General features: G+C 32.6%; 1 protein-coding gene across 1 annotated transcript in view; it reads left to right on the plus strand.

Moving 5' to 3' along the window:
• LOC131855632 (neuroglobin-like) overlaps window positions 1-19,536 on the plus strand; it is a 36,117-nt gene extending 16,581 nt beyond the window's left edge. Inside the window, exons 2-3 of the mRNA XM_059206927.1 lie at window positions 15,082-15,313; window positions 19,375-19,536. Of these exons, the coding sequence (XP_059062910.1) occupies window positions 15,082-15,313; window positions 19,375-19,536 (394 nt within the window). The remainder of the gene's footprint in view (window positions 1-15,081; window positions 15,314-19,374) is intronic.
• Window positions 19,537-23,029: the final 3,493 nt, after the last annotated feature.

Below are 23,029 nucleotides of genomic sequence, written 5' to 3' on the forward strand. Positions count from 1 at the left end.
ATACTTGTACTGTAGGTACTTTCAACCATTATATCACTTAAAAAAACTTTTAAAACTGTATTTCAGTAATAAATACGACAATATATATATTTTCTCTATAGTTCGCTTATGGTCTCTATATTATTTTGTATTTTTTTACATTTTGGCGCCAAAGTTATTTCACCTTTTTAAAAGCAACGGAACAAACCCAAACAGCTATAATAATGAGACAATATTCAAAGTGGGATATTTAACAGTGTCTATGTCTAACATCAAGTGAAAATCCCATGCATGAACTACTATAGCCACGTTTGTCATTCAAGTAATCATTTAGTGTGTAATAGGCATTACTCAATAAATATGATTGAACAGATATTTTGAGTTTATTTATAGGGAAGTAGCTACTCGCCTCCGCTTCGCAAGGGTGTACATGTATTATACATATAAACCTTCCTCTTGAATCACTCTATCTATAAAAAAAACCTCTTCAAAATCCGTAGAAAAGACGGAGAGACAGCGACAGCGACTTTATTTTATACTATATAGTAATTCCAGTATATCCTTCGGTATGTTATTGTAAATTTTTATACACATTCCCATAAAAGATCCATTGACTATTTGTACTGAATATAAATGTAACACAAGCAAAAAATACGACGTTACACAAATAATACATATTGACTACACCCACACTTGTTTCCCGCAATTTCGAGAAAACGTTTTTCGCGTATATTTGTACGTTCCGTAACTATTAAATATTTTTACGTGGGCAACATTGTTTGGGTAACATAAATAGACTTCTGTTAATATGATACAACATATAAATAATATAGTATGTAGTATATCAGTTATCTAGTACCCGTAACACAAGCTTTAGCTAGCTTAACTTGGGACCAGATGGCACTGTGTGAATTGTCCTGACATTATAATTATTATTGCTAAACTTAAAAAAAAATCTCATTAATCAAAAATCCCCTCTTAAGGAGAGGATTATTATTATTTTTTTTTTCCCAAAAATTCTTTATTATTATTATCTGTTTTTCACAACTTAAGCTGATATTATAATTATTATTGCTAAACTTAAAAAAAAATCTCATCTCCCCTCTTAAGGAGAGGATTATTATTATTTTTTTTTTTCCCAAAAATTCTTTATTATTATTATCTGTTTTTTACAACTTAAGCTGATATTATAATTATTATTGCTAAACTTAAAAAAAAATCTCGTCTCCCCTCTTAAGGAGAGGATTATTATTATTTTTTTTTTTTCCCTAAAATTCTTTATTATTATTATCTGTTTTTTACAACTTAAGCTGATATTATAATTATTATTGCTAAACTTAAAAAAAAATCTCATCTCCCTCTTAAGGAGAGGATTATTATTATTATTTTTTTTTCCCTTAAGCCGGTGCTTTATTATTATTATCTGTTTCTCTCGAACTTTAGCTGATATTATAATTATTATTTAAACTTAAAAAAAAACTATTGCCCATGTAAGGAGTAATTATTAATAATTTTTTTTTTTTCCCAAAAATTCACATTATTATTATCTGTTTTTTACAACTAAAGCTTGATGTTATAATTATTAGATAAACTTAAAAATAATAGATATTCATCTTTTTTTTTATTATTATTATATTATATATAGAAAACACCCAGACCGATACAAACAATCATACCATGAATACAAATGTTTGTCTCTCGTTACTTTATTTTACTTGACCATCGGTTTATTCTGTGGCATTTGACCGCTAGACCACCGAGGTCGACATGTATCTAAGATAACAGCCTTTTGTAGAATGTAGATTAGTTTATTTAATTTCAGATCGTCTATTGCTTTATGTAGTGTTTTAGGAATAGTTCCTGTAGATGATAATATTACGTGTATTATTTTAACTGTATTTTGTTGCCACATTTGCTTTTTTTCTTCTGCTAACGGAATATATTTTTGTAATTATTATTATTAGTATTAGATAGTAGAAACAAAGTCGCTGTCGCTGTCTGTCCGTCCCTGTGTATGCTTAAATCTTTAAAAGTACGCAACGGATTTTGAAGCGGTTTTATATTTAATAGATAGAGTGATTCAAGAGGAAAGTTTATATGTATAATATATGTAGGTTTCAGAGGAGTTTCCTCCCGCGTACACTTAGATTGTGGAATGAACTTCCTGCCGAGGTTTTCCCACGAGACTACAGCATGGGGTTTTTCAAGAAGGGTATATTAAGGTTTCTTAAGGGTCGGCAACGCGCAAGTGATACCCCTGGTGTTTCAGGCGTTCATAGGCTACGGTAACCATTTACCATCAGCTGGACCGTATGCTTGATTGCCACCATCGTAGTATAAAAAAAAATGTACACTATTGTACACCCAAGAGAAGCCGGGGCGAGTAGCTAGTCTTGTAAATAAAATTCTCGTGTCACAATGTTAGTTACCATACTCCTCCAAAACGGCTTGTTCGATTATTATGCATTTTTATATGCATATTACGTCTGAGAATCGGCTACTATCTATTTTTACATACCCTTAAGTGACAAGGGTTGTCCACCTCTAACGTTTTTTTTATTTGGACAATTTTTTTATTTTATTATGATTTGGCTTTAAAAACACATACACGCTATATTTTCACCCTTCTACCACCAACCCCTATTTTAGAATATCGATATTAATATTTAAATTCATATGGCAAAATAACGTTTGCCGGGACAGCTAGTATATATATATATATATAATTAATGGATGATAAAGGAATGGTGCACCCGCCTGCGCTAAAATAAAATTGTTAAAAAAATTATTTTGGTGTATGTACCGTATTTATATTCATATGCATGTAGTAAAAAACGGTTATTTCAATATTACAAACAGACACTCCAATTTTATTTATATGTATAGATAACGATTTTATTCATCTACCTTTCCACATCATGGCACTTTTGTTAATTTTGTTTCTTTCCATTATATTTGGGTCTATATAAGTGAAATTCTATAAATAAAGTTTCAAAGTTCATATTAAAAAGTTGAAATATGTCAAAGAAAGTTTTATATTAAATGTATAAATAAATAATTAATGTGGGTGTGAGATATTTTAAGTTTTGTAGTAAAAATGTAATTGTGCTTCTTATAAGGAAAGGTCTTAGTGCATGTTCTAAAAGAACTCTAAAAATAGATTATCCATTTTTGGTCTTAGCTACTTATAAGAAACTTGTATAACAACTTCTATTAAATAGATATCTATATATTAATATCTGAAGCAAAAACTTTGTATCCCTTTTTAAGAAAATGACGCGAACGGAGGAATATAAAATTAGCTTTTGCTCGCGGCTTCGCTCGCGTTAATTTATCCCTTTAGAGGTGGAATTTATGAAAATCCTATAGTTTATACTAGCTGTACACGCGACTTCGTCCGCGTGGAATATAACTTTATTTTTCTAAAATAAAAGTAACCTAATTTACTCCTTATTACATCAATTACCTTCCAAAAAAAGTCCCGTCAAAATCGGTCCAGCCATTTCAGAGATTAGCCGGAACAAACAGACAGACAGACAGACAGATAAAAATTGTAAAAAAGGATATTTTGGTGTATGTACCGTATTTACATTCATATGCATGTAATAAAATACGGTTATTTCTATGTTACAAACAGTGTCTGTTTGTAATGACTGTTTGTCTGTCTGTTTGTTCCGGCTAATCTCTGAATTGGCTGGACCGATTTTAGCGGGACTTTTTTTGGCAGGTAGCTGATGTAATAAAGAGTAACCTAGGCTACTTTTATTTTAGAAAAATAATGTTAAATTCCGCGCTCGCGAAGTCGCGGGAACAGCTAGTAAATAATAAAATTTAGGCCGGTCAGTAAAATATTGAAAAATCCATTGAAAGTGGGTTCACGAAATACAAAAAGATATTGGAAATTGATCCGTGTTATCTCCAACGGTACAGATCCATTTTATAAATATTTTTGGAGGTGTTTATTATTTTTGGAAATTATTAACATATTTGTCCTTGACACCATTATAGCCCAGTGGATTACTACCCCGACTTAAATCCTAAAAGGTCGTGAATTCGAATCTGTCCTACCGCAATACTCTTTGCCTAATTTCTAGGTACATCTGTCTGACTCTCCTGTGATGGTAACACCGATAACAAACCCAAATTTATATTGTAACAAGGAGAAACCAAAGAGTTATTCATCTCTGTGATCTAGTGGTTTAGAACACCGCCTTATTTATGATGGTTCACAGGTTCGTTTTATCGTAAATGGTATTCCAAGCCGAAAAGCATGTAGAGTGGTCATAAAACTGAACACTCTCACTAAGAAACTAAGTGCAAACCTATACATAAAATAAAATCGGTCTATTGGTTTAGCACATTGCTGTACTTCCTATGGTCGCTACTTCGATTCTTCACGCGTTTGTATAAAAAAATGTAGTTATATTTGTATCAGTTGTCTAGTACCCATAACACAAACTCTACTTAGCTTGGGACAAGATGGTGTTGTGTGAATTGACCAGAGATTATATTATTTATCTATGAATCTATAAATCATACTTGTTGTATATATGTATATATAATTCAGGATAGGGCAGGTGACACTGTCCGGATGTATGTGTGTATGTGACCAGTGAACAAAATATTACGCATAGCTATAACAAAGACAAATCAATGGACATACAAACCGAACTGTCCTAATAACGAATATTATATATATATATATGTATGTTCATTGAATGATTCAATAATGATACAATCACAATAGACTTTGGTGTTCATTGAAATCTCTATATGGGAATGTCTCCTTCTATCCTTACACAACAATAATTAATTTATACGTTTCTTTTTGCCTCGCACAACCACATTGTGGAATCACCTACCAGCAATGGTATTTCCGAACCGATACGATATTGAAACCTTCAATAAAAGAGCTTATTCCTTTTTAAAAGGCTGACAACGTACTTGCAATTCCCCTGGTGTTGCGGGTGCTCATGGGCGGCGGTAATCACTTACCATCAGATGAGCCGCATGCTCGTTTGTCCCCTGTGCTATAAAAAAAACGTATGCTCACGGCTATTCCCATGGATGAGGTAGACAGAGACATGTAATAACTACAACAGAGCTATCCCTACTTTCGTACTAATATTATTATAATAATAAATATATATATAATAAATGCGAAAGTTACTCTGTCTGTCTGTCTCTTGTACTTTCATGACAAAACTACTGAACCGATTGAAATGAAATTTGGTACATAGATAGTCTAAACCCTGAGAAAGGATATTGGCTACTTTTTAATTTAAATAATAAAATATGTTATCCAAAGTTACTATTCCAAGCGGACAAAGTCTTGAGCACAGTTAGCAACAAACATTTTAAAGCAATTAAAAATAACATTCATGAATTCTTAGCAAGAGAAACGTTTTAATTAACTTAAACAAACATTAATATCAAAATATTCGTATAATTGTGTAGGTATTTACGTCTGTTGAACGATATTCCAGCTGTATTATGGATGCTGGGATAGAAATATCGTAATTCAGTTTTAATAGCCAATTGACCTCATTCTAAGTCAATATATTTATACTAATCTCAATATAATTGTCTTAATGCGTTTATTTTGCCAAACAGAAGAGGAAACGCCACTATACATGGTGGTCTTGAGTTTAAGCACACCGCCTTACTTCCGATGATCGCAGGTTCGATTCCTCGCACGACACAAACATTTGTAATAATAGTAATAATAAAATGGACGATGTTAATAACTCTTTAGTTCATATAAGGAAAATATAAATTTTATAAATTGTACGTTATCCTTGTCATCTTTAAAAACATTAGAAATAAATTTAATAATAACATTTAGAAATACAAGACTGTAAAGACTTCATTGTGAATAATATTAACATATTTTACTTTCCTTTTTTATTGACGAGGAAAGTAAAATATGTAAGTGAAATTCTTCCTAATTAAATATCAATTATCATTATTATTTTTATTATTTTTCTTCTCAGCTTTCACCGGTAGTTTTGGTATGTAAGAGCCTAAGCCAAGTACATAGCTTATTATTATTATTATTATATATACTGGGTTAATAATAATAATAATAATAAGCTGAGAAAATGTAGAGTAAATAATAATAATATTTATTTATTGCCAGAACAAAACATACATATATATACATTTGAGTTAGGACACTGTTTGCTGAATAAAAACTATAAAAAAGAGCCTCTTAAACAACGTATAAAATAGCAACAGTAGTACCTCACACTGCGTATTCTGGGCAAGGATCTCAGCTGATGCTGTGAGCGTAACACGTACGCTGTACAGAGCTTATTTCCAGTCAGTCCCTCTCATTTAATTAAATATAAAATTATGCGAGCTGCTTAACAGTTTAGCAATTAATAATTTTTACAATTCTTTTTACAAGCAAAACATAGAAAATTCAAATAAACAAATGTATTCTTTGTATAAAAATCACGGGATCTTACCACGTTTTTTATTTATTCATTTAGTGAGTTCCCGATATTTTGGGCAGTGTTTCCACCGCCATGATCCCGTGATTTTTTCTAATTATACCTATAAATAATGACCGTGTCAAATTTAAAACATCTATGTATAATGTTTATGTATTTGTATTGTTCAACTAGTACTCAGAAAACAAGCTTAATCTAGCTTAATTTGGGACTAGATAGCGCTGTATGAATTGTCCGAAGATTACTAGTATCATGTGGTTGTAGCCCAGTCATGTATAAATGAAATATCTCCTTTGGAAAGTATACACTATATCCTGAGGAGATAAAAATCATCGCTCCTAAGAATATCCTTCAATTCTTGTCCCTCTAGGTAGCGAACTTTGAATAAGGGCGAGCACAATAGATCTATACAAATCGCAGTGTTGCAGGTCTTAGCACCTGACTATTGCTCTAATTCCCTAAGAAAAAAAAATGCGTTTAGGTTGTCTGTATCTTTATTTCACTAACAGTTTTAATACTTAATATCAATAACCCTGAACTTTGTCCACAGCAGTTCTGAACAGGGATCTTGTGCTCCTGAACCTGTCTTAAGTTCTTCAGCCATGACGTGCGGTGCCTGCCCGATCTTCATCGGGCCTGGATTTAGCCTTGAATCATTAATTATTCTTCTAGTCAATATTGTTTTATACCATTACAACTAGATGGCGCTGTATTAATTCATGTAATTTCTACAACGCGCTGTTAAGATGTTTTTGTTACACCTTATAGAGATATGTAATTTTTTTGTTCATACGCGTGGATACGGATAACCTTAAAACTGTACTAGTGGTGCCCACGGTTTCACCCACGTTAAATATTAATAAAAAATATGGACTGTGTTATTCTGATGCAGAAGCTATATTACTGTACAAGCTACAAACATTCATACTTTCGCATTTATAATATTATTAGTTATCCACCCCGGCTTCGCACGGGTGTATGTATTATACATACTAGCTGTACCCGCGACTTCGTCCGCGTAAATAATGAAAAAATATTTAACTCAATTAACACAATATAAGTCAAATAAATAAGTTTCATCATTTTAGCTTAAAAAATGATAAAAAATAAAAATAAATATTTAATCAATAGGCTAAAAAATAAATTTCAAGCTCCTAGCTTTAAACATGACGATACATCTATATAACCTTGGATCTACTCTTTCAATCCTCTTGCAACCCTTTTTCACATTAAAAAGTAACCTATGTCCTTTCTCAGGATCTAGTCTATCTATGTCTGTTTCAAATTTCAATTTAAATCGGTTCAGTATTTTTGGCGTGTAAGTGAGACAAACAGACAAAGTTACTTTCACATTTATAATATCAGTAAGGTATTTAATAAACTAACCCTAAAAAGACAAAGAAAAAAGTTTAATCGTTCTAGCTTCCACAACCACACAAACAGCAAATTTCCACAATAACTTTCATTCCCTATTTTATTTTACTACCCCCCCTTAAGAGTAAAAATTTTACAAACATTGAATATGTATGTCATATTTATTGATATTTAAACAACAGCCTAAAAATGAGTCTCAAACTTCTAGTTTTAAAAAATGACGATTCTTCCATACAGCTTACCATTGCAACCCTCTTACAATCCTTTTTTCACATTCAAAAGTACCTTATATTCTTTGTCCGGGTATAAACTAACTGTGTACCAAATTTCATTTAAAATTTTATTTTGTTTTGGAGCGTAAGACTGACAGAAAGACAAACAGAGTTACTTTCACAGTTATAACATTAGTGGGGTATTTAAAAATCTACCCCAAAAGAACCAATGAATATAGTTTCATCGTTCTAGTTTCAAAAATGACGATTTTACATAAAAACTTGCATCTCCTATTTTATTTTACCCCCTTAAGGGTAATTTTTTTACAAACAATGAATGTCATATATATTTATATTTAATCAACAACCTCAAAAATAATTTTCAAGCTTCTAGCTTCAAAAATGACGATTTTACATAAAAACTTGCATCCCCTATTTAATTTACCCCCTTAAGGGTATTTTTTTTACAAACAATGAATGTCATATGTATTTATATTTAATCAACAGTCTCAACAATAAGATTCAAGCTTCTAGCTTCAAAATTGACGTGTTTACATAAAAACTTGCATCCCCTATTTTATTTTACCCCTTAAGGGTAATTTTTTTACAAACAATGAATGTCATATGTATTTATATTTAATCAACAGTCTCAACAATAAGATTCAAGCTTCTAGCTTCAAAAATGACGTGTTTACATAAAAACTTGCATCCCCTATTTTATTTTACCCCCTTAAGGGTAATTTTTTTACAAACAATGAATGTCATAATTATTTATATTTAATCAACAGTCTCAACAATAAGATTCAAGCTTCTAGCTTCAAAAATGACGTGTTTACATAAAAACTTGCATCCCCTATTTTATTTTACCCCCTTAAGTGTAATTTTTTACAAACATTGAATGTCATTTTTATTTATATTTAATCAACAGTCTCAAAAATAAGTTTCAAGCTTCTAGCTTCAAAAATGACGATTCTTCCATACAATCTTTCATCCCCACCTTCAACCTCTTACAACCCTTTTTTCGCATTAAAAAGTAGCCTATGTCCGTTCTCAGGGTCTAGACTATCTGTATACCAAATTTCATTCAAATCGGTTCAGTAGTTTTGGCGTGAAAGCGAGACAGACAGACAGAGTTACTTTCACATTTATAATATTAGTTTTTGTCGCAGCACAAAAATATATTTTTATCGTTTCCGTACAAATAATAATTTTACAGTATTAATCTACAAACCAACATTTTGTTTCTTACAATCAGCTAAATAATTTTAATAGTACCATAATATATGGCACAATGAAAAGGTCATTTATTTTATAAAAAAGACAGTTAGTTTTTATTTTAGTGAAATATAAGAAAATTCTATTTTGATACAACAACCATATATTTATTAATACCTATACTTTATTAGTTTTGTGTTAATGCTTTTTAAATAAACATCCACACATTATTTCTGTATAAGCTACAAAAATGGGTAAATAATTTAATTTCGGATAGTGCCACACCAAAACATTCTTTAAAAAATGTAAATAATAAAATGTGAAGAAATTGTGATTGTTATTAAGTTTTTTTTTTAATAAGTTCGTCAGAACAGAGAAACAACATTTGACATTTATTATTATTTGACATTTGACATTGACTTTAATTTTTGTAATTTATATTGTAAAACTTTAAGTTGGGCTAAACTGGGCTTGTATCCAGAGCCGTAAAACAAATTAATAAAAAAAATCGCCAAATTTTTCTCGCAATCGGCCAATTTCAGGTTTAAAGAAAAAAACACATACACACGATATACGATTTTATCATAAAAAAGTGTCCAAAAACAATTTTTTCACTAAACGTCAACGTCATGTTTCCGGCAAGATCTTTCGTTTTACATTATGTTATCTGTGGTTTTGTTCTCTGTGATGGATACCTAATTGGCGCAAACGCACGCGATGTGTTGATTGGTTGTTAGCTAGTGAAATGAAAAGATGGCGAATGGCGCAAACGCACGCGATGTGTTGATTGGTTGTTAGCTAGTGAAATGAAAAGATGACGAATAAGGATTCAACCGCATAAAGATAACCTTGTATTTCCATTTTGAACCCCTTACAACCCTTTTTACGCATTAAAAAGTAGCCTATGTCCTTCCTCTGCGTCTAGACTATCTGCGTACTAAATTTCATTTAAATCGGTTCAGTAGTTTTGGCGTGAAAGCGAGACAGACAGACAGACAGACAGACAGAGTTACTTTCGCATTTATAATATTAGTTAGGATAAACCTTCCTCTTGAATCACTCTATCTAAACTTAAAATAAACCGCTTCAAAATCCGTTGCGTAGTTTTTAAGCATACATAGAGACGGACAGACAGCGATAGCGACTTTGTTTTATACTATGTAATGACCCCTCTGATCGATCCCCCGTCCCCTCCATAAGTCCTTCCGCGGGTTCGGAGTGCCAAAAAAAAAACAACCAGGGACCAGGGAATATATATATATATACATTGTATATTAATATTATATTACAAAGAAACACTACTAACTAGGGCCAGGAAGGGAAACCGAAAAGGAACAATAGAAAGTAGTGACAATTTAGAATAGAATTTTGGTATTCTAAATATAAAGCTTATAAAATAAGTCATAGACCAAATAAATGGCCTGTATCCTACAACCCTATTCTACCATCAACCTCTAGTTTTAATAGCAATATTAATTGATATAGCAAAACATTTGCCGGGTCAGCTAGTTTATTTACGACTATTTATTACTGTAGAGTCTAACGCTTTATAAAATTAATTTCCCCCATTTCTCTACGGATGCCTCTCCTTTATACGCTTTATCGGAAAAATTCCCTTTCATGGATAAATAAGCCCTCGGATATTGTTCTCAACCGCTTACGAAATAAAAGATTAAAAACTCGACGATATTTCTTATATGTTACGAACGAAATAAGGGTACGAAATAACACTATTGAAAATTTTCTGCCTCAGATAGGAACGTCTTATATATTATATACATATTGTTATATCCTTAAAAAATACAAATGGAAGTTTTTAGCAATAGATAGAGTGATTCAAGAGGAAGGTTTATACATATATAATACATGTACATCTGTGGGAAGCCGGGGCAGGTAACTAGTTTTATATTCATATAAGACAAAGTAAAAAAATCTGCTGCATAACAGATTATGTTAGTGTACAAATATATAAAGTTTTTGTTTATGATTTGTACTCCGTGGTCCCTCGTTGGTTAAACTTATTAATGTTATAAACGGGAAAGTTTCTGAGTTTTTTTTAATATATTTTTCGGTCTACTCTAATGCTGTTGGCCGCAGCTGGCCTTTACAGCTTCGCCGGATGATAGAGGGCGAGTGCAGATGGCACTCCAAACCAAAGGAAGGACTTATGGAGCGGCTGAAGGGCAACTCCCGTCTGACGGATACGACTTTAATCTGAGGGAACCTCGGCTCAGGCCGTCGTAACATGATGGAGGATCGATCGGAGGAGAGTTTGTGAGTATGGATGAATGTTTGTTACTCGTTCACGCAAAAACTACTGAACGGATTTTAATGAAACTTTACAGTAATATAGCTTATACGTCAGAATAACATATAGGATAATTTTACACGGATGAAACCGCGGGCACAGCTAGTATAACAATAAATCATGCTGTAGTTAATACGTAATAAAAATAATAAGTTTTCGGATATTGCTTGTCGGTTATTAAAATAAAAACCCACAAGAATTCATATCAGTTTCGATATACGCTAACAACAGACCAGTGTAACATAGAGACAATGAAATGTGCTACGTCATACGAAAATATTAGGTGCTTGCGCTTTTTGTTGGAGGAATATTGCGGTGTTTATCTATACGTATAATAAATCTGTATAAATATCAAAGGGTGATTAGTTATCGATACTGATGCCAAAAATGCAATCAGTAATTTTTATGTTTGTCTGTCTGTATGTTAGTTATAGAAACAAAAACTACTCAACGGATAAGTATAATTAATAAATCACGGGATCTTACCACGTTTTATTTTTGTTGAATTCACGATATTTCCCGATATTTCTATACATAGGTATGTATGTAACAGAATTAAACGAATTCCTACTATCAGATATGAACCTATATGATGCTAGACTCCCTTTGAGAAGCTTCCCATTCCTCGCATACATAATCCTGTACAGATTTACAGAGATGATTCGGCAGCGATGTCGATGATAACGATGGGGTGCAAATTCCTAACGTCATTAGCAGATTTTCATCAGTGTAAACCTCCATTGTTTCTACCAAATAGCGATATGACGTAAATGTTACAATATTTTGTTATTAAAGTAACTTATATATAAAATTCTCGTGTCACAATGTTAATTACCATACTCCTCCTAAACGGCTTGAAGGATTTTTATGAAATTTTATATGCATATTTTTATATCGTTTGTAATATAATTTTAGTTTTTTTGTTTATGATTTGGCATTAAACCATATACAACCCAAAATTTTCACCCTTCTATCACCAACCCCTTGTTTTACTAGCGATTTTAATTTATATGTCAAAAGAACGTTTGCAGGGTCAGCGCGACACAAGAATTTTATATATTACTAAATATATAAAATTCTCGTGTCGCGATGTTTGTTACCAAACTTCTCTAACGCTTCCAGTTTGTCCCTATTCTTTTGAGTTAAAGTCCACATCTCACAAGCATCCAATAACATTTTCTCTAAAAATTTCATCATATCTCTAGCTGTTAAAACGCGATACCTTAACTCATAAGCAGATAGTTTCTGCTTCAACACAAATTTACGACTTTGCTATATGTAAACAAAAAAAAATATTAAATATATAAATAAATAAACAACAGATAATAATGTGTTAATTGATTTTATTATTATTATTATTTACAGCTCTATCAGACACAAATCTAATCCATCCTAATCCTAAATCTCCTGGATCTTGCTCATTGTTATTTCCAAAAGAGCAGTAAATTAAAAAAAAATATAACTAGAACTATTCAAATATGCTTAAATTAAGTTTATTTGAATAAAAAAATTCTATTCCGTTAAGTATTGTGTATGAGAAGAACTATAAAGAGTTTTGAATTAATTTATTTTATTAAATGTAAAGAAAATAAGGTGTAGATTCCCACGCTCTCATAAAATGTATGGCACAATATTTATGAAACTGTATAATACTTAGGTAATGCACAAAGACTAGACAGTAAGGGGTCGTTAACCCTCACAGCGGACGGAGGGTATGAAGTACAAATGAGATAACTTACTAGATACTTACCTTGCTGTATTACTCGTTATATCAGTCGCTTATTATTTACTGTTAGGTATGTATCTAGGAGCTGTATTTATATTCGTTTAGTTTTTTGTATATAAAAATAGTATATTAAAATAAAAGTTAAATGTATAACAGTATAAAATAGTTAATAATGATGAGCACAACAATTAATCAATATGTCTGCAGAAGAAGCCATTTTTGTAATTCTCTTGTTCCCGCGCAAACGTAATGCGCCACAGATGCAAAATATTGCACGGCGCTGCTGCAATAGGATAACGATTTTTTTTTCAGGACTAATCTAATGCTGTTGGCCGCTGCTGGCCTTTACAGCTTCACCGGACGTTAGGGGGCGAGTGCAGATCCAAACCCGCGTAAGGACTTATGGAGCGGCTGAAAGCCAACTCCTGCCTGACGGATACGACTTTAGTCTGATGGCTCCGCTAGGGGTTCGAACCTCGGCTCAGACCGTCGTAATATCGATCCCCGTTTGAATTGGACGGGGGATCGATCGGAGGGGGATTAAGATAACGAGCGCGTCATAGCTGTATGCGCGATTTTAATACTATGAATATTAACATTTACTATTATGTATAATCTGTTTATTACCGCCCGAGAGATAGAGGGCGGAGGGTGGTTACACCCCATTTTAATGTGAATATATTGAAACTGATTTAATGACTCTCTTGTGAGCCAGTGTTGTTGGTTTTGACGTAATATTCAAGTAATTACAATGTTATGTATGTAACATATCATGACTTTAATTCACGAGGAAATAATTAAAGATACCAAGATAACTTCATAGTCCACTTAACGCTTGATATGATCAAATGAGGTCATTTTTAACCGGGATAAAATCGCTTTTCCGTGATAACGCTATTGATGCCTCTTTGTTTTTCCCATTCTTGTATATTTATACATTCTAGTGGTCACCAAAGGGTCAAAATTCAATTATAATTAATGTAACATTCAGTAAGACTATAGACAAATAATATTATGACAAACAATATTAGTCTATTCGCAATTTGACTACAGATTTTAAGAATAAACAAAAGTGTTTATATATAATTGTTTATAATTATATATGCGTGTTTGAGTCAAATACATGGGTAGTTAGTGTATGTAATATTTTTTTATTAATATAATGAATTTTTTAAGCATATATTTAAAAAAAAATATTAACATTCTGCACTTCTTCTCTATATAAACTGTTTGAAACTTCATACTTCTTCATCAGCGGAGTTTTCGCAAAAAGGGGTACAAAGTTTTACCATCACGTAAGACGTGATGCAAAAAATAATGTATGAAATATTGCACATTTATAGTTTGTATAGAAAAGTAAAAAGGAATGCTAATGTTTTTTTGAAACTATGCATAAAAAAATGATTAAATTAATAAAAAAAAGTATATTATAAATAAAAACAATATATCTTACTAATATCACAGATAACATAATATTACATACTAATATTATAATTACGTAAGTTTGTGAGTATAGATGGGTGTTTGTTACTCTTTCACGCAAAAACTACAGACCATATTTTGATGAAACTTTACAGTAACATAGCTTATATTCCAGAATAACACATAGGCTATAATTTAAAAAGATATTATACAAATAGGGCGATATATAATGATAAGCGTGATGCAGGCGAAGTCGCGCAATCAGGTAGTATTTTTATATAACAGTGTATGTAAATGTTTGTTTTCTATGAGAAGATCAATAAAGAGTTTTTCATTAATTCATTTCATTCAAGTAACTATAAATTAAATATAAATCTACTATCATTTCAGATTATTTGAAGAAAACCAAGAGCTACTAAACTTGTTCGAGAAATTCAGCGAATTGAAGACTAAAGAAGAACAAGTGATGTCCACGGAATTAGCAGAGCACGCCAATAAAGTGATGCATACCCTGGACGAAGGCATCAAGGGTCTGGGTGATGTAGACTCATTCTTCGCGTACGTGAGGCATGTAGGTGCTACACATCATCAAGTACCAGGATTCAAATCTGAAAATTTTTGGGTAAGAGCTACATGTACAATTTGTTTGTTATCTGATGTCGTACTTGTGAATGGTAAACAAGCTTTCAGATGGCAAGTGGTAAGCGTTGAACAGTATTTCTTTATTGAGAAGTTTGGGCTATTGGCAGCTGCTTTAGACCTGTAGCATTTATTTTTAAATTCAATTAGAGAGAATAGATTGACCATCGTATCTATTACAATTTTGTCAAACGGAAATTGAAGTCCAGTTACCACAGACGTTACATATATTATTTTTAATCCAATATTTACATTTTACATTGTTTCCTAGTACCTAAGCGGAGTAGTAACTGTATTTTAAGTTTAGTTCCTTCTCTTACAAGTAAAACACTCTCTTCAAGTAAATAATTAGTTTATTAGCATACAACGTTATAATTTGTTTATCTCATTGCTTTCTTGATTTAATTATTTTAGAAATATGAAAGCGTAGCGGTTTTTGTATTGATTGCCGCATGCATTCTTATGTGAAATGTGAATACTATAACCATCAGATGGCAATTGTGAGTAGCTATGACGTGGTCTGGTGTTTTGAGTAGTCATGCTTACTAAAATGTCCAGACTTGTGGCGGCGTGGCGGGCCGGGTCATTGGGCTCCCTAAAATATGGTCGGGCGCAGTGGTGGCTGGCTCATCCGTCATACTCGTGAACGGGTGCTGCTTGTGTGGACTGGTCTGCTCTAATCATTATGACTTATTAATTGTTTAACCAGTTGTTGTATATTGAATGTTTTTTCTATTTTATTATTTCATTGAATTAGTGCTAATCGGTGGTTTGTATTCACACACTTAAACTTAAATTGTAAGTAAGAATAAATTATTTAAAAAAGCAACACACAAGTTTCTTGCTTGTTCTTCTTGTGATGAGACAGCATTCAGAATGAGCGGTAGATTAAAAAAAAATGTCATGACTATTCAAAAGTGCTTCAATGTAAGTTTATTTGAATAAATGATTTTCTATTCTATTCTATTCTATTCTATTCTTACAATTTAAAATTATTGGAATTGACCGAAAACATAAAAAAAAAGAATCAAAATAAGTATTCTCTTAAACTTAAAGATCATCAGTTACTTGTAGTATGCATATGTTGTGTGAGTGTATGTGTGTCACACAACTACTTGCATACTAAACCCTTGAGTTTTTCAAGTCAAGCGTGAATAGGCACTATTCCAGCTTGCGTATAACAGCTTAGACCGCATCATTATCGGTGAGATTGCGGTCAAACGCGCTCAAATTTCGTAATAAAAAGACATAACCATAAACTAAATAACAAAGGATACTAAAAAAGTATAACCATGCGGAAGAAATCGAAATTATAGATAATAGGAAAAGAAACGACATGGCACGACTGACTAGACATAAGGGTATTATGTTATAAGAGAAAATATATACCATTGATATCTAAGTAAGGTAAGGTCGACCAGCCAAAGGGAAATTTCAATCTGAGAGGAAATACCATTTGTGACGTAACGCTATTGAAAACACATCAAAGCAATTCTTGGTACTATGTTTCGCTTTCAGTCGCAAAGCCTCCGACTTTCAGTGAGAGTCTCAAATGATGACTATGAAGGCTATAGAAGCGATGCAAATTAGACTTATAGCATTTTGACTAATTGAAAATTCAATTTCAATTTCTACATGACGACATGAAACACATTCTACGAGAAATATTTAATTTCATTGGACGGTTTCGGTGATCTGCTTTATTTGCCAAGGTCGCGGGTTGGATTCCTCGCAAACATTGCAATGCAAACATTTGTAGTCATGAGTATGACTGTTTGTATTTGTCTGGGTATTTTCTACTTATGTTCTGTATGTATTTACGAAAAAATCTTATATTTATATCAGTTATCACTATTCATATTTTTTTTTATTGGGTTGTTTGGGCTATTGTCAGATGTGTAGCACCTGTAGCACTGCGACCTACATAGATCTATTGTGCTCGCCCTTTTCAGAGTTCGCTACCTAGACCCGTCAGGGACAAGAATTGAAGTATATTCTTAGGAGCGATCGTTTTTATCTCCTCGGGAAAGAGTGTAAACTTTCCAAAGGAGATATTTCGTTTATGCATGAGTGGGCTACAACCACATAGGATGTGAAGCGGCGTTTCCTCTTCAGTTTGGCAGAATCTGCAGATACTTGTCGTGCATAGGCCTAGCTTAGCCATATGCTTGTTCAATTTGCAGTGTCCTGTGAGGGCCCTAGTCATCATGCATATGTTGTTTTTACTCAATAGCAGTAATCTATTGGAGTATTTGGTCGAGAAGCCCGATTCATATTACACAAGCCCTGCTTAGCGTGGGACTAGATGACGTTTTTTAATTTCTTGTAAAGCATAATAATGCATTAGCATTATAAAGATCCATAAACTTTTGAATACCCATAAAGACGCGAAGACGACTACGTGGTTTAGATAGTACTCAACATACCAAACTCGACTAGAGGTAGAGGCAATCCACCCATCAAGCGGCGGTTGGATGGGCTAGGACCACCTTACTACTCAGCCAACCCAGAACAGAGTTCACTTGCGCAAATATGCAGAGAGACCCCAGATAAACTCGAAACTTGGGTTGGACAAAGAAGAAATCTGAGAATAGACCACCTGAATGAACCACCTTTTTTTTTTCACGTCAGGAAAATCCATCATGGAGAACCATTCCCTTAGGGCAGAATGGATACTGCCGGACTCCTACCTGCTAAAAACCTGACGACTGTTCCTCCTCGACATAATCGCCGTGGCCATGGGATACGCAAAGCATTCACCAAGACCACCGGCATGGTTCCCATCGAAGGGACCTCCATCTAGGCGTGCAGGGAACAGTCACTACACGCCACCTCCAAACCCTAATGCCTCCCCGGTCAGCTTCGGATTGCCCTAACAATCCTGCGCTAACGGTTTACGCTAACGGAGCGCCCGTGGATGATAAAATAAACTTCATTCTCATGGTCAAGTCAGTTAGCCTATCCTGACAAAATTACTAAGAATTTGGCATGATGATTTCCAGGGGGAATCGCGAGGTAGTCAACCTGACATGGTACATTGCTAGCTATAGGGTTATTAGTCCACATTACTAACAATATTTTCCCCCCTGTAGGCAAGGGGCATTTACCATCAAGTAGGCCGCCAGCATGTTTGCCATTTTTATGTACATTATTAATATAATAGAATAGAATATTCATTATTTAAATAAACTTAAATTTAAGTATTTTGGAATAGTTCTTTTAATATGCTTTATTGCATTTTTTAAATTAGCAACTCAATCCGTGTTCACACTCGCTTACACATGTATAAACCATTCTTTTGAATCAGTCTATCTATTGCTAAAAACAGCATTAAAATCCGTTGCGTAAATTTAAAGATATAAGCGAACAGACAGCAGAAACGACTTTGGTTTATACTATACTAGCTTTTACCCGCAGTTTCGCTCGCATAACTTCAATACTGGATGGCTCTTAAATAGCAAAACGTAGATGGTTTATTTTATTTTTTACTAGCTGTTCCCGCGACTTCATCCGCGTCGTTTTTAACTTTATTTTTCTAAAATAAAAGTAGCCTAAGTTATTCCTTATTACATCAGCTACCTGCCAAAAAAAAGCCCCGTCAAAATCGCTCCAGTCATTTCAGAGATTAGCCGGAACAAATAGACCGACAGACAGACAGACAAAAATTATAAAAAATGTTATTTTGGTATATATACCGTATATATATTCATATACATGTAGTAAAAAACTGTTATTTCAATATTACAAACAGACACTCCCATTTTATTTATATGTATATATAAAAAATATTTGTTTTTAATAAAAGTTCATTCTAATACCTCCAAGAATAAGTGTACAAAATTTCATGATTATCGATTCAGTAGTTTTACCTACTTTCACATTTATAATATAGGATAAAGATCTATATATATGCTTTCTAGTTACAATAAAATCGCAGGTACAATAAATTCAACAATTTTTCCAATTCCCTTCCAATAGCTACACTGTAGAACGGCAGATAAGGTACGGAATGGCTAATAACGTAATATTATTATTCTTTTACAGAAAGTCGAGAAACCATTCCTGGAAGCTGCGAAAACGACCCTCGGGGACCGATACACGCCTAATATCGAGAATATATACAAACTGACTATAAAATTCATATTAGAGAATCTGGTGAAAGGCTACGAAGATGCCAAAGTGGATAATGTTGCTAGTCAAACTTGAGATACATTTATTTAATAACAATAAGTTTTAATATTTATCTGTTATAATTTTTTTATAAAATTGTATATTATATAAGATATCTATGTACCGCTTTACGTCCGATGGTCGCAGGTTCGATTCCTCGAACGGCACAAACATTTGTATTCATGATTATGATTGTTTGTATCGGTCTGGGTGTTTTTTATGTATAATATGTATGTATCTATAAAAAAATCTATGTATCTGTCAGATAATATCAGTTATCTAGTACCCATAACTCAAGCTTTAGCTAGCTTAACTTGGGTCTAGATGACACTATGTGAATTGTCCTGAGATTATTATTATTAATTTAAAGAAAAAGCCCCCTGACGTTGAAAGAGGGATGTATTAAGTCTGACATCTCCGAATATGTGTATCCTTATCATAGCTCCTACACGAATGGACAGAATTTGAAATTTTGTTCGTAAGCTGACATTTTCGAGTTGGCTCTTAATTTCATGAAGATCCGCTCAGGTGTTTCCATGTCATAATTTTATTTAATTTTATACAATTTTTCTGTGTCTGGGATTTCAAATACAGTTTGTTATAATATTTAAGGAGCTCCTTGTTTTTAAATTGATGCATGCGGTGGTTGTTTCACAGGAAGGGGGGCGGGAAAAAGCAGTGTGGCGGCTTACCAACTTATTATTACTATGTTGTTTATTTTTTTTTTCATTTTACCATTTTTTTTAATTATACATATCATTTTATTATTATACATATTTATTATTTACTACCCGCGATTTCAACCGCGTGGAAGTTAACAAAAAGTTAAATAGAAAAAAATTCTAAAATAAAAGTACTATTACATCAGCTACCGCCAATCCCTCCGATCGATCTCCCGTCCAATTCAAACGGGGATCGAAATTACGACGGCCTGAGCCGAGGTTCGAACCCCTAGTGGTGCCCTCAGACTAAAGTCGTATCCGTCAGGCGGGAGTTGGCCTTCAGCCGCTCCATAAGTCCTTCCGCGGGTTTGGAGTGCCATCTGCACTCGCCCTATATCGTCTGGTTAAGCTGTAAAGGCCAGCTACGGCCAACAGCATTAGAGTAGTCCGAAAAAAAAAAAAGCTGCCGCCAATAAAAGTCCCGTCGAAATCGGCATAGCCATTTCAGAGATTAGCCGGAACAAACAGACAGACAGACGAAAATTGTAAAAAAAATATTTTGTTGTACATATGTACCGTATTTATGTTCATATGCATGTAGTAAAAACGGTTATTTCAATATTACAAATAGACACTCCAATTTTATTTATATGTACAGATTAATTTTATTTATTTGAAACAGAAACACAGAAGAGGTAATTTTATTCAACAATTCCAAATAACAAAGGTGTTTCTAATTCCTATAGGTTTATCTACACTATATTGTATTGTAGTTTATTTATTCGTTATTTAACATATCATGTTTATTAAAAATTAAAAATTATTATCTAATTGTAAGATGTAATATTTTTCGTTACTATATTAGCATATACATATTATGCGTAGCCTAGAATCTAAGATAGAGTTGAATTTACGTATCAATTAATTTATTGAGGGATTATTCCCGACTTTAAATATATAAAGTTTATATATCTACTACTAGTTACCCTGGCTTCGCACGGGTGTACATGTATTATACATATAAACCTTCCTCTTGAATCACTCAATCTATGCTAAAAACTGCATTAAAATTCGTTCCGTAGTTTTAAAGATCTAAGCCAGAGGTTCCTAAACTTTTTTGTGTCGTAGACCCCTTACCATATTTTTCGGTTTTGGGTAGACCTCCCATTCTTACCTGATATTGATTTTTTGTAAATTTTTAACTGTAGTAAAGTTTAGTGTTAAAAACATAAAGTAAAAACAAAATGACCATTGTCGTAGACCCCTTGCAGTTTGTCAAATACCCCTGGTGGTCGATATAGACCACTTTGGGAATCACTGATCTAAGCGAACAATCGGCAAAAGCGAGTTAATTTTATACTATGTAAAGATAAATAAAGTTTTCTGTTACTTTTTTTTTACATTATCATTAGTACAAAACTTACATATATGTGTTTTCAAGCATTAAAATATAAAAGAGAGATGTTAACAAAGAAACTACAGTATTTTATCTCACACATATATTTAATATCTTAATAGCCTTTATCATGTGGTTAAACAAAATAAGTAAATTATATTCTTGTTTTATAAATAAGTACAATATAAGTACTAAGGAATGTAATTGCAGATATAGTGGAGCTAGAGTCAAGTGTCTACGTTTTGCTAAGTTTATTTAAAGTATTTTCACATTCTACTATTGTACTTATATTATTATTTATACGTGATATTTATACAAAATTACGATATTTGATATTTGATATTTATTTGATATTTATTTATTCAGTAACAATTTATATTGTGTTTGAAATTATACAATTTTTGCTGCTAGGAAATTCGTCAACACTGTAAAAAGATTGTTTCTTTCTTTCTTTTCTTTCTTGTTTTTCTTTTTTTTTTTCTTTCTTTTCTTTCTTTTCTAAAAAGATTGCTCCAACCGAAAACAACGCAAAAAGCTTCCAATTATGTATTGTATTTAAACTATTAAACATTACAACAAAGAGATATAAAGCCTTACTGATTGCCATTCATACCATCGCCATGCTTCACAATATTAAGGGTAGGTTTTATAAGGTTAGGGTAATCTATTCTGCGAGTATAATAGTTCAATATAACAAAGGTTATTTTAGTAAAGGTAGAATTTCTAGAAACTCGTAAAACAGTAAAATTGTTCTTCTCAGTCAGTTTCTCGTTATACATTAATTAATCTGTGATCTGCTTTTTATTTTATACTTTTATTTATATAATTAAAGATAATGTAATAAATAATATACATATTTATATTTTAAAGGCTTTTTATTTTCAATAATTAAAAGATATTGGAGAATAATGTTATTATATTATATCTTACAAATATTATAAACATGGATGTTTGTTACTCTTTCACGCAAACTACTGAATGGATTTTAATGAAACTTTACAATAATATAATTTATACATCAGAATTACAATACTAATTGCTATAAATTTTACGCACGTGTACCGCGGACACAGCTAATGTAATATAAAAAGCAGATGATAGTATCTAAATATATCGTAATTGTATAAAAAATAACCTATTTTTAATTCATCTAGATGCCATTCCTTTTATGCTTAGAAAACTTGGTTTCAATCCCAAAGGTGAGGAAATCCATCAACTGTTCACCTTATTTTTAGAGGACGATAAAGTAGAATACCACGAGTGGTTGTCGATCGAAGCTGATGAATTGGGGAGATGACTTCGAACTTGCTGTTACCAAACCTTTCGCTGCATTAGGACACGATGATGAAGGAACAGGTTTTGCAGATTTTGGACTACTCAGACAATAAGTTGAAGTGGCAGTGAGCTGGTCATATCTGTCGCAGAACCGATGCTCGCTGGAGTAGGCGTGTTCTAGAGTGGAGACCGCGAA

This window comes from Achroia grisella, unplaced genomic scaffold, assembly GCF_030625045.1.
Source record: "Achroia grisella isolate CSIRO2021 unplaced genomic scaffold, CSIRO_AGI_Agris_v1 utg146, whole genome shotgun sequence".
Lineage (NCBI taxonomy): Eukaryota > Metazoa > Arthropoda > Insecta > Lepidoptera > Pyralidae > Achroia > Achroia grisella.